This window comes from Meles meles, chromosome 1 (assembly GCF_922984935.1).
Source record: "Meles meles chromosome 1, mMelMel3.1 paternal haplotype, whole genome shotgun sequence".
In the NCBI taxonomy this organism is placed as follows: Eukaryota; Metazoa; Chordata; class Mammalia; order Carnivora; family Mustelidae; genus Meles; species Meles meles.
The window spans coordinates 177,400,108-177,414,070 of record NC_060066.1 but is presented as its reverse complement, the minus strand read 5'-3'; the positions used below and the strand labels follow the sequence as shown (position 1 = coordinate 177,414,070).

General features: G+C 34.1%; 1 protein-coding gene across 3 annotated transcripts in view; it reads right to left on the bottom strand.

The window, feature by feature from the left end:
- The window catches only part of LOC123948254 (BEN domain-containing protein 5), a 1,602,508-nt gene that overhangs the window by 1,287,910 nt on the left and 300,635 nt on the right, over positions 1 to 13,963 (bottom strand). The window contains exon 3 of one of the 3 annotated variants that reach the window (XM_046014945.1): positions 9,152 to 9,312. The exons of 1 other annotated variant lie outside the window; for it this stretch is intronic. In XM_046014945.1, coding sequence (XP_045870901.1) covers positions 9,152 to 9,312 — 161 coding nt within the window. The remainder of the gene's footprint in view (positions 1 to 9,151; positions 9,313 to 13,963) is intronic. One more of the 3 variants, XM_046014955.1, reaches the window with a different exon arrangement.

Genomic DNA, 13,963 nt, shown 5'->3' with positions numbered 1-13,963 from the left:
GACTGATCTCTGAGACAGGGAAACAAATCAGGTAAGCCCTGGGATCACTAAAGTTTTCTGTCTGGAGGCACCTTCAGAACTATGATGCAAGGCAAAGGAACTCATGTAAAATGAATAACTCACTGAGCTGAAGAAACAGAAGCTGGAGTTCCAGAAGTGGGCTTGGAGATAATGTGGTTAGAATTATAGAACAGAGCACTGGAGAAGACTATGCACAGAAAAAACTCCGGAAAATTGTGCTGGGTCCAACTTGATTCTCTGGCTGAATGCATAAGATAAGACTCCAGGAAAATAGGCAAAGAACCACTACAAGACAGTGGTGGAAGAAATCCAAAAACTCACACAGAGCCAGGAGACATTCAAATCCAAACAAACCAGAGTGGAGGGCTCAATGAATATGTCAGCAGAAGCTCCAGAAAGATCACATCTTAGTGGCAGGGTTAAACCAGCTCTAAACTAGAAGCTAATCTAGACCTGCCTTAGTAACACTTAGAATCAAGCCTTTAAAATCACAATGGGAGTAACTGCTCCATATCTGCCCTCTTATCATGAACAACTAAAAAACTGCATAAGATATATATACAGATGTTTTCACACATTGGACACCAGGTATCATAAAGCTAGGATCCCTAAGAGAAAAGAAACAAATGAGATAACTCCTGTTATTACTCTGACTTTCAAGACACAGGGATTGGAAACATTGCAGTTGTCACCAGAATAGAGAGACCCCATTGGATATCTGCAGCATTCAGTAGACACTCTTAAAAGGCTGTGTGTGTCTCACCCTATAGGAACTGAAGTACCATCACTGAACAAGGCCTGCACTAACAAAGTTTTAAAAAGAAGCCTCAAAAAAGTCAAGCTGCTCTGCAAATAACTGTCTGCGCAAAAAAACAAAAACAAAAACAAAAAACTCTGAATAATTTTTCTTTAAAAAAAGAAAAAAAATCTAAACAATCAACAATGTCATAATAACGATGTCAGATTTAATAAAAAATGTCAAGATATGCAAAAAAGTAGAAGTGTGACCTATAATCAGGAGAAAAATCAATTGATACAAATCTACCCAGAAATAACAAAGATAATAGAATTCTCAGTCTTTATACAGTTATAAATATATTCAAGTATATTATAAACATATTCAAGGATTTAATATATAACATAAACATGATGAGAGAAACATAAGATACAAAAAAAAAAAGATAAGTGAAAATTCTCATTATGGTAGTGATAAAGTAAAAGGATACAACAATACAGGGAAAGGATGAACTCTGAGGTGGTATGAGGGTACTCTTCGTAGTAATGGAAATGTTTTATATTTTGATTGTGATATATTTTAATTTGAGTATATGAAAAATCATATCTCAACAAGTTGATTTAAAAGTAAAAATATAATAATAAAATAAATACTGTTTCCTCAGGAAAAATAAAATACAATTATGGTTAAATCAAACTTTCTCCCTATTCTGCACATGCAGGCTGATAGCTAAAAGGACTAGGTGAAAAACACATTGAATTTTATGCCTTTAAATTCATGTCTGTATATCTCAGTGTTACCATTACCATTGTCAACAAATGTTATTATTATACTCTAGGTCATTTGCTCTTCCACTCTCTTTGATGAGTACATTATGCCTTGTATCACTTCAAGTTTCCAAAACTCTTTCCCCCTCATCAGTCTTTGCTGATGATCTTGCTTCCTATTTCACTGAAAGGATTGAAGGACAGAAGAAAAACTCCAAAGATTACTTCTACTACCTTTATCCGCTTACTAGTATCAGCTCTGACTCATTCGTCCCTTCAACATGTTACTTACTATGTGAAAAACATCTGTGTTCCTACCTAAAGGTAATCCTTCAATTTATGAACTGTCCCTTCTCAATATGCAGGAATATCACTCCAGAAATTATCCCTTCTCCTCTTTGCATCGTCAGTTGTTTGCTCTATATTAGATCATGTTAATCAGGATTTGATTAAGCTATTTCTTCCACCTAAGCAAAAAAATTTTTTTTCAGAACTACTGCCTCTGTTAGCTACCATTCCATTTCATTTCCCCCTTTGCAAGGAACTTCTTCAAAAAAAAGTTGCCTACATTAGATGTCTCCAGTGTCTCTCCTCCCATTCCCTCTTTTTATTATTGTGGCAAGAACATTTAATATAAGATCTACCCTTAACAAAATATTAAGAGCAAGATACATTACCATTGACTACATATTGTGCAGCAAATAAATACAACTTATTCATCTTGCTAATCTGAAACTTAAAGCCTATCAATTAGTAAATCCCATTTCCCCTCCCAACGGCCCCTGGCAAACATCATTCCACTCTTTGGCTCTATGAATTAGACTATTTTCAATACCTCATGTAACTTGAATCATGCAGTATTTAGCAACGTTAATGTCCATCAACGGATGAATGGATAAAGAAAATGTGGTATATACATACAATGGAATACTACACAGCCTTTGAAAAGAAGGAAATTTTGCAATATGCAACAACATTGATGAACACTGAGGATATTATTCTCTCATTCTCTAAAGCTTACTCTAGCACTCAGTTAAAACTGTTATTTGTCAAGGTTATCAATAACTTCCATAATCCCAAATCCAACAATCAATCCTGTGTCCCCATCTTATTTAAACTATCAGAAGCATATCTTATTTAAACTATCAGAAGTGCATTACTCACTTCTCCTTCATGATTGCTCTTCAGTTATATTCCAATTTAATATATACTTGGATTTCCTCCTTCTAACAGTTCTTTTTCAGTTTCCTTTACTAGCTTCTCAGTCAGAGGTCCCTATAAACTCACTATTTTTTCCTCTCCTCTTCTCTATTTATGCTTACTCTTATAGTAGTATCATCCCTGTTTTATGACTAAATACTCTCTATATGCCAACAATTCCCAAATATATAGCTTCAATCCTGACTTCTCTTTCAGACTCCAGACTCATGTATCCCAACTGCCTACTTATTAGTGTATTTGAATATACAATAGGTATCTCATATTTAACCTGACTAAAACTGAACTCCTCATCTTTCTCAAAACCTGCTCCTCTGTCTGCCTTCTGTATCTCTACAGGTCAGATACTCATGCCAAAGCCCTCAAGTCATCTCTGATTCCTCTCTTTAATACATATCCATATCAAATCCAGAAGGAAATCCTCTGGCTGTATCTTCAAATATCTTTCACCATTTAAATTGCGAGCATAATAATCCAAACCACTATCTCTCCCACGAAAATTAGAGCAAAAGTCTCCAAACTGGATCCCTGTTTCTATCCTTTGGTCATATTGTCTTTAATGTCTACTTTTAACAAGGAAATGTCAATAATTTTATGATGAGTCATGTCATGTAACTACTGTTAAACTCCTCTAATATTTTTTGTACTTCAGAGTAAAAGTTAATGTCTTTACTATGATCCACAAGATCCCACAAAATCATTACTTCAACCAACCCACTGCTACCCTACCACATACATACTCCTTTGACCACATTTTCTACAAATTTCTGCCTTGCTCACACAGCTCTAATCACACTGCTTTCTTTTCTGTACCTCAAACGAACCAGATATGATTCCAACAGGACACTAGCTTAGAGCAATAGCTGTTCCAACTTGTAAGGATGCCCTTCTACCAGATATTTGTAAAGCATATTTCCTTACGTCCTTTATCTTTGCTCAAATATTACCTTCTCAAGGAGGCCTACTTTAATGATGATTCATTGTGGTCTCCTCTATATATCTCATTTGTTATGTCTATTTTTTGTCCTTCTCTTTGACCCAGTGATACACCTAGAATGGAAAACCCATAAGTGCTCCTATCTTTTTTCTCACTTGATTACTATATCCCAAGTGTTACAACTATGTTTATAACAAAGAGGTAGTCATTAAATATTTGTTGAATAAACGTATATGCTACATGGGGTGCCTGGGTGGCTCAGTTAAGCATCTGACTCTTGATTTTGGCTCACACCATGATCTCAGGGTTGTGAGATCAAGCCCTGCATCAAGCTCTTTGTTGGGCATGGTGCCTATTTAAGATTCTCTCTTTCCCTCTCCTTCTGCCTGTCCCCCTCCCTTTCTATTAAAAATACAACAAAAAAGTATATGCTCACTAATTGTTTGGGCCTTCTTTGATGTCTTAGGTATCTTAGTTTCTTTGTTGATGATGTTTCTGTGATACATGAAAATTTTTCTCTTTTTTTTTCTTTGTTCATTTGTTTTTCCTTCTTAAATTTCACATATGGGTGAAATAAATGGTATTTTTCTTTCATTGACCAATTTGAAAATATATTTACACCCCTAAATATACTGCAGCATTATTTACAACAGTAAAGATACAGAAGCAACCCAGTGTCTGTTGACAGATTAATGGATAAAGATGTGATACACACAGACACACAGACACACACACACACACACACACAGAAATATTACTCAGCCATAAAAAAAGAACAAAATCTTATTGGCAACAACATGGATGGATCTAGAGGGTATAATGGTAAGTGAAATAAGCCAAAGGTAGGCTTACAATTCAACCCTACCTAACATAGAATCTATATTCATAACTATTACAATTTGTTTGATGATGATGATGATGGAAAACTGAGTCACCAAGAGATTAATTTAAGAGATCAAGGGTAAAACAACTCACAAGTATCAGAATCAGGATTTAAACCCAAATGTATTTGAATCCATTGTCTGTGCTCTTTCTACTGTGATAAGCTGCCTCTGTGCACTGTTGATTTTGGTCAGGATGAAGTTTCACTGCATGCAAAATCTCCAGGATAGAGACTAAAGAAGCAGCAAACTGTTGGAATTCTGAAGTCCAAATCAGACATGTCATATAGAAACGTGTGTTTGTGTTTAAGCCATATTATTGCTTATAGTAATGGAAGAAATAACTTCATTGTTTAAAAAAAACACTTCTTTTTCAAAATTTTCCATTACAGACCTCAGAGGACAGTCGGTTGGCACACCCAAACTAAAGAGGATTGCTGAATTGAGAAAAAGAGCCAAAACAATAAATGGATCTTTTTTGTTGTCTCATGTTGTTGCTGGAATGTAATTAATTCCTTTATGACAAGAGTCCTGAAACACTGCATTATATCACATTTATTTGTGTAAAAGTTCAAAGTAAGTGATGAAAAAAATTATTCTTAATATATGAAATGAATCCAGAATATGAAATGAACTCAAGAAACAACCCAAAGCAAGAAATGCAAGGAAAAGCATCTCATTGCTGATAGGACAGTAAAATAGTATAAATTTTGTACTAGTAATATATATGTATCAAGTATTCAAAAATATTCACATCATTTGTCTAGGAATTTATCCTAAGTAAGCAAAATGAAATATGGGTAACATTTTATATATGAGGATATTCCCTAAAATGTTATTTATTACAACAGATAATGGAAAATAATCTTTATGCCCAAGAGTAAGGAAATGGTCCAATAGTGAAAAACTATTGTACAGTCATGTTTATGAAGTTTTTAGTGAAAGAAAATTGCTTGTGATACTACTTAGTTTATTTAAAAATAAAACATAAAAATTTGCATATGTTAAAAAATTTATGCTCCAAAAAATAAAGTAGGAAATAAAAAGTCTAGAAGTAAATATGCCAAAAAGTTAATGTGTTTCTAGATAGTTTGATTATGTGTATGTGCTTTTTCTCTGCTTATAATAATTGTTTATATTTTCCAAATTTACTACATTGAGCATCAGTGAATCAAAAAAAGCAAAAATTAATTCAAAGAGATAAAAACTGTATGAGGGAAAGAAAACAGAGTTTAAAAGTCAAGACATATCATTTTCCTACTCTTATTGGTTGAAATTTTGTCATGAGTATTTAAATAGATTTGTTTTCACATCACATAAGTATTTTATTGAATCAATAATAAATTTACATATAAGAATATTTTATACAAGTTTTTCAGAGAGAAAATTACTTTTTAATAAAAATATATTTATGTGGTTTACATAGACTCTTGCAAACACACTATTTAGCAACCACTTTGGGGGGTTTATACATCAGTCCTAGGATACAGAACCACATATTTCAAGGTTTTATAACTTCTTACAAATGTCAAGGGAAATAACCAAAAAGGTAGACCTGTTTGTATGGATATTTGATGCTCTAATTTTTAACATTCATTTAATGAACTCAGACTAATATTTCTTTTGCTTGCTAGTTACTAAGCCCTAAATAAGGCTCCTGACAAGATCACATTCATAAAGGTCTCATTTTAACGGAAATTAGAGAGATGGAAAAGATGATAGGAAGAGACATTATAAAAACAGACCTCACAGGTCAAACTTAATCGTAAAACCATTCTCTTTCACGAAGACAACCATGAAAACAAATATCCTGTGAGTGAAAGATATATATTGTATCTTTCTAGCAGATCATATTTATGCCATCTTAAGACAGACTTCCATAACTAAATTATGTGAGTACAGCAAGCAATGGCCCAAAGAAAGAGGTTGATAAAGCATCACACTCCAGGAAACCAGATAAACATGTTCATGATTTCAATTGACACAAGAGTAGAATAGCACTGGATATGAAGATAGAAACCCAGAGCGTCAAGTAAATATTGGTTCCTCTACCTCGAAAAATAAGCATTCATAAAAACAACACCAACTCTTTTATTATAATAATCCCTTGAAACACATTCATGTTACTTGCTTAACTGATAGGCAAGACAGCAAAAGAGAGTGTATGACTTTACCATATAGTATAAAAATTGTAACACTCTGGAGAGACATTTTAAACAACAAAAAGAACATACCTGTAAGCAACTAGAGGAGCAAAGAACAAGAAACTGAAATTTATGAGCAACCTGTCCAAAAAGCTATCTCAGATAGTATAACAAGAAATACATTTTCCTGGGAACCTGGATGGCTCAGTTGGTTAAGTGATGGGCTCTTGACTTCAGCTCCGGTCATGATCTAGGGGTTGTGAGATCAAGCCCTGTGTTGGGCTCCATGCTGGGCATGGAGCATGCTTAAGATTCCTTCTCTCCCTCTATCTCTGTCCCTGCCCCTTCCCCTAAAAGAGAAAATAAAGAAACCCATTTTCCCTGTCTAGTTAAACCATTCCCCACCCCTCTCCTGACCAGAGTAGCTATGTAAGAATATTATTTGTACAGAGATTAAAGTGCAAGGAAAAACTGGGCTAAGAATTTAATGTGGCCCAAAGTTAAAGAACCATAATAATCTTAGAGCTAAAAGTCTCTATTTAGCAAAGATATAATTAGGATAGAGGATTCTATTGTTTAAAAAGTAATAGGTCTCATTTCTTAGGATTTAGTCAATTCCTGGTTGTAATATGCAAGCTGAAGGATGTGCATGTGTTGTGTGCATAAAGAGGAAATCAGTAAACCCCTTTGGGAAATTAGAAATTCTGGCAGATTATACTGCTTTTAAGAAAATGTTTCCCTTCTTCATATGAATTGACTATATTGCTTCAGAATTATTGTTTGTTTTTCAGCGGTGTACGTTACAACCATAAGTTACTGACGTGAGACACCAACAGAAGAACAAGAGGTTATATGTCTTTCTCATGGAAGCAGAGAGAGACTTGACAGGGGACCCAAAGTTGAAGAGCCAAGACTGAGTGTTGTAGATGTGCCTAAATTCTCCTGCTGTAAGTTGTACTCTTAAGACTCAATAATATAGACTTGGAAATGCATTTTGATAATTACTAATTGTCTTGTTGGAACAAGAGGGTAATCCTACTGTCAGGTGAACCTCTGGTCAGGTAAAGTGTAAGTTTTCCTATGGTGGGTGAAGGGGAGAATATTGTCATTCTTACTATGAAAAGCTGAAAAAGGAATTCTCTCATGGGAGAGTAAGTAAAACTAAGAAGAAAAGCTAGGAACTAAAGTATGTCCTTGAGCAGTTTTCTGTGACGGATTTAACATTTTTCCCACTCATCCTAAATCATGTTTACCCAACAATATAGAGTTCTCCCATCTATTAAATTCCTTCCAATTAACCCTTACTTCATTAAACATTATATATACCTGTGTCATTACAAAGAATCATGTGCCAGTGGTGTTGTAGAGAATTAAGAGAATCAACAGTAAATTGGAGTGACTGTTCCTTGCACCCCTCTCCTGCTGAAGGCAGCATGCCAGTAACAGTCTCTAAATTTCAGACAATGACCATCGTCAGACACATGAATCTAACTGCAGTTGAGGAAAACGGAGAGAAGCAAGCAGCCAACTGAAAGAGCAAACAGGACGGACTGACTTGGGAGGGAAAATTAAACCAACCCTCCCTTTCTCCCAAGTATACTAGAAAAAGATGACCCTGAAGGAAGAAGGCAGCTAGCTATTCAGTCATAGGGTTATGCTAGCATCTACTTTAAAAAATCGTATCATTGTATGTACGAAGTCTGTGCAGTCTTCCATGAATAGATATCTTAATATAACAGAATGATAAATGATTTCTTAGGATTAGGTGTTTATTAAGGCATATGAATTTACTTCTATTTTCCTCAATACTCTCACTCAAAATATTTGAACAGGATCATAAAAAACAAACACTGTTGGAAAATATAGATGAAGAAATTGTGGTTAAAGACAGATTAATATGATCAGAATGAAAGAAAAATTAGTACACAGAAATACAAACCAAAAAGTTTTCAAGTATCCTTAGCAAGTAATATAAAACTGGATCTGAGTTTCCCAACAGATTAAAAAAAAGGGGGGGGGGGTGGAATAAGACGAGTTACAAGAATCATATTATTTTTAAGATATAAATAAACACCTTCTTCTACAAAAGAAGAAAAGTTTTTTCTGAAACTGAGGCCTGTGAGAAATGTCCCTTACAGATATTTATAAAAAAAAAAAAAATGCAGAGAACACACTCTATAAGAAACATAATAGCAAGTCACTTCCAAAGGGTTCCTCGAGGAAACCAGCATATTATACTAATTCTTTAATTGGTAAAGAACACTTTTTATTCTCAGACAATCTATTTGTATTACCTAATAACCACCAGATAACAAAAGACAGCATATTATACATATTTGTTTGTATCTCTTAAAACTGTATCATTGCTAGAGATACACAAGAATATACTTCTAATCTAGACATTATATTGAGATTTTTAACGTAAAACAAAAGCATAATACTCTTACCAAAACCACACTGAAGATATCCAACACTTCCCTCACCTGTGATTCTTTCACGTTCTCAACAGTAAAGTTGAACCAGACTCGGAAGCGTGGATTACAGGTATCCGGCCTAATGAATAAGTCATACTCAAATTCAGAGACCTGGTCCACCCGTCCGAGGTTACCTGGTGATAAAAATTAAAAGAACTGTCTTTTAATAGAAGTTCAGGCAGCTCAGTGGTACATACATTTAAATATGAGCTCTGACAGCAACATTTATCATTATTCAGTACTTGTAGGTTCAGCATTCACAACCTATAAAGCTGCCAATTCTGAATACAGCCAGGATAAGAGGAGCCTTCCAGCTAGTCCATGCTGTGGTACAAATAGCTCTTCGAGTACTTATTAGTCAGATCTATTTGTGCTACAAGTGACAGATTATTACACTGGGATGTTCATGGAGCATGTAGCAAGCCCCAGTAAACCAAGGAAGTATCACAATCAAACTTCAGCTTCCTAGTTAGAGAAAAGGGCAATAATATGTCATGTATTTTGTGTTAAGCTTTATACAAACTACTTCTATCTCTAATTTAATTCTCACAACAATAGTATGCATTGTACTATGCACAGTACAAACTACTTTTGGTAATCGCCAAACTTCTACCAGAACATGTTAAAGGATATGTAGAATAAGGTTTTAAACAAAAATTAGAACTACTTGCTCCATAAGAATAATGACAAATTCACTAACAGCCATGAAATTAATTTCCATTTTCTCCACCAACAGATCACTTATATCAAAAATATAGGTTGCCAGAGGGGAGGTTGGTGAGGGAGGGGTGAATAAGTAAAGGTGATCAAGAGTACACTTATCTTGATGAGTACTGAGTAATGTATAGAATTGTTGAATCATTACATTGTACAACTGAAACTAATATAAAACTGTATGTTAATTATATTTTAATTCTAAAAAATAAAAAATATGTATAAACTTATATGTATAAACTTAGGTACCTGTACTTCCATTCCTTGTATCTCCTCTCTTTGACTTCTACTCTAATGAGCAGTGAAATCAGTTATAGGGCTATGCTTTCACATAACTATCACAATGGGGTAGGATAAAAAACAGAAGCAAAGAATATGGTGAATTCTCAAGCCAGATAATCAACATCTGAAGAAGAATAAAGATGACTATAGACAGCAACACAGAAATTGACTGAGAAATCACTATTCAATTGCACCTGAAGAGCATAGCAATATCCTGCTTTAAAATAAGCTCCAAATGAATACTCAGAATTAAACTTTAACCTTAAATATAACAAAGTTTTCAATTAATTCTTTTACTGGTTCTACTAGCATGTTACTTATTTTACTGAGCACCTGTTGTGTTGTCAAAGATAGAATATGAGCCTGGAAATCGGTAGACCTAAATTCTAGCTCATCTGAATCACTGTGCAACAATACATAAGTTACTTACTCTCTAAGGGCTTCATCTACTAAATGAGAATATTCAGTTACCTAATCTTAAAAGTTCCTTTCAGCTGTACCATTCTTTGACTGCCTAACTCTAAGATTCATCAGGCAGTAATCCAAGATAATAAGACAATCTTCCCTCCCAAACCTTATCAATTAACCCTAGGGTAATTTTATCTGCTTTCATCAAAATTTGGCCTGAGAAGCCAGACTTATTCCTCCTTCCAGAGCCAAAACAATCAATTACCTCCAACCAAGAATACATATTGGAAAAAAATGCATTGATAGGAAAGTACAAACATGAACTAATTAAAACCAAATACTTTTATTTCAATTTTTCTAGTTTCAATTGTCTTCAGAATTCCCAAGAAGAATTCTCAATTAATTTGGTTCTTTCAATTATCATGCAAAAATATTTAAAAAGCCCTATGTCCTACAGGGCAGAATACTCATTGAACAGTGGCATTGAACTTGCAATCAGAGATCTAGGCTCAAGTTCTACCTCTATCCCCTTACTGAATATCACTGGAAAATTCAGTTAACCTCATCCAGGCTCTGTTTCTTCGGGGAGTCAAGATGGCGGGGAAGTAGGAGGAGGCGCCGTTTCAACCTGTACCCAAAAGTGAGCTGATTGCCTACCAAAGAACTCCGATCACCCATGAATTCAGCCTGAGATCAGAATTATACACGTCTGGATCTCTACAGGAGCAGAAGATGCCAGTGGCAGGTAAAGCAGAGTGGGAATGTTGGACTGATATCCGAAGATAAACAAAAGGGGGAGGGAGCCACCAGAGGTGATCGATTGGAAAGTAATACCCCAATACAAGAGTGCCCTGCGTCTGGGGACCAGCATTAACTTGGAGTCTGGCTGAAAGCAGGCTCTGTTTTTTCAACTACAAAGTGAGGATTATATTAACAGAAATATGAATATTAAAAAAGAAATATGAATATTTATCTCTTGGTAACTACTATGAATATTAATTTTCAGTTGAAAACATTTTCTGAGAACTTCTACACTCCACGTACTGTCCAAAATGATAGGTGTACTAACCTATCCAATTCTAACAACAATCCATGTGAGGTAGAAACCATTACTATCCCCATTTTACATATGAGAACATCAAAGGACAAAGATATGAAATAACTTATCTAGAGTCATATAACATGTAAGCAAGTAAGAGTCAAAGTTGGGATTTGAATTCCAGCAATATGACTCTAAATCTCTAGACTAACAGCTTTTCTACATAACACAGATGCTTGAAAAAACAGAGATACAATATAAATTGAAAGTATACTAACAGTTATAATGCTTAAAAGAAACAAGAAAGAGAGGTGCCTAGGTGGCTCAGTGGGTTACAGCCTCTGCCTTTGGCTCAAGTCATGATCCCAGGGTCCAGGGATCAAGCCCGCATTAGGATCAGCAGGGAGCCTACTTCTGCCTCTCTGCCTACTTGTGATCTCTGTCTGTCAATAAAAAAAATCTTTGGGGTGTCTGTGTGGCTCAGTGGGTTAAAGCCTCTGCCTTCTGCTCAGGTCACGATCCTAGGGTCCTGGGATAGAGCCCCATGTCGGGCTCTCTGCTCCACGGAGAGCCTGCTTCCTCCTCTCTCCCTGCCTGCCTCTCTGCCTACTTGTGATCTCTGTCTGTCAAATAAATAAATAAAATCTTAAAAATTAAAATAAAAGAAAAATAAAAGAAACAAGATGAAAAAAAACACTATTTTTTGCCATCTAAATAGAAATATTTAAGAACCAGAACTAGAACTAGAACCAGAAATGGTTAAACAATTAAAAACTAATGTGCATTTGAACTTTAAAGGAAAACTTTTATTTTGGTTTTAATTCTGGAACACTATAAATGGGTTTTGATAAATAATGATATATCTTAAAATTGCTGTCATAGATGCTATCTAATAATAAGGCACCATTTGTGTCAAAACCTTTAGTTTCATAATTAATTGAAATGCTTTATTTTCTTAAAGCCTAACCATGACCCCATGGATGAGTAGTTGAAACTCAGAAATAATTAGTGCTTTGTTGAGTTCATAATTTAAAGCACCAGGAAAAACCCTGAAATAAAGATTTCTGACTCCATTGTGCTGTCTTTGGAATATACAATAGCCACAGTCAATACATTCATCCATCTATTCAATCAGTTATTCCTCAAAAAAGTACCATGTTATGTGTTGTAAAATAAAACAGATACTAAATCAGATATAGTCTTTGTTTTCACTAAGTTTATTCTCTTAAGTAATAATAAGCATCTGGACCTTGATCTTCTATAACTATCCTGTTGACCACCTTCACCATTAATGTGAGAAATATCTTCTCTGTGTGTATACATGAACAATCCTTTCTTTGTATTACCTCTAATATTTCAACAAAGTGCCAATTTTTGACCTTTTGAAAATGGTTATTTGTAAATAAACTAACAGTGCTTCTATATAATTTGGTCCTTTCCACTCATATGAAAAGCAAGAAAAGAAAACAAATAGAAATTCAAAATACAGGACAAATACAAAACAAAAAATAAAATGTAGATTTTAAACATAAGTATGTCTGTAAGTGTGCTAAATACAAACTGACTAAATAGCACAGAAAAAAAATTTTTATTCTGGATAAAAAGCTAACTATATATTCTTTATAAATACAACTTTACATTTAAGACAATGGAAAGACTGAATAATAAAAAAATGAAAAAGTTAAAGCAGGAAAACACTCTGAAAAAAGTTAACGTAGCTATATTTCTTGATTTATAGACAAGGTAGTCTATAAACCAAGAAACATTACTAGAAATGAACAAGGGTATTTCATGATGAAAAAAAGGATAATTCCATCACGAAGATATAAAAAATCTTAGAGCTATGGACATTTATTAACACAGCTCCAAAGTATGTAGGTAAAATATAACAAAATAGAAGAGAGACAAATGCAGAATTACACTGAGAAACTTCAACAGACCAAAACCACAACTGAGAAAATTAAGAAAACGGTAAAAAAGAATTGAGAGTATTGAAAATGTGATTAAAAGCCTACTTGCTTCTAATTATGAAACACTTGATATTTAAAGAACTGTGTGTGTGTGTGTGTATTCTTTTCAAATGCACATGATACATTCACCAGAATTGATCATAAGCTGGTTCATAAAGATAGTCTCAATAAATTTCAAAAGAAAAAAAAAATTTCAAAAGGAATTTATACTACACTGCATATGTACTGATACCATATTGATAGCATTTAGAACTAAATGATATATAATAAATATATGACAATATTTATGGGATGTAGCTAAATCTATTAAAAACAGAAATACATATATATATACAAATATAGATTTTCATTAATTTATATATATGTCTGAAA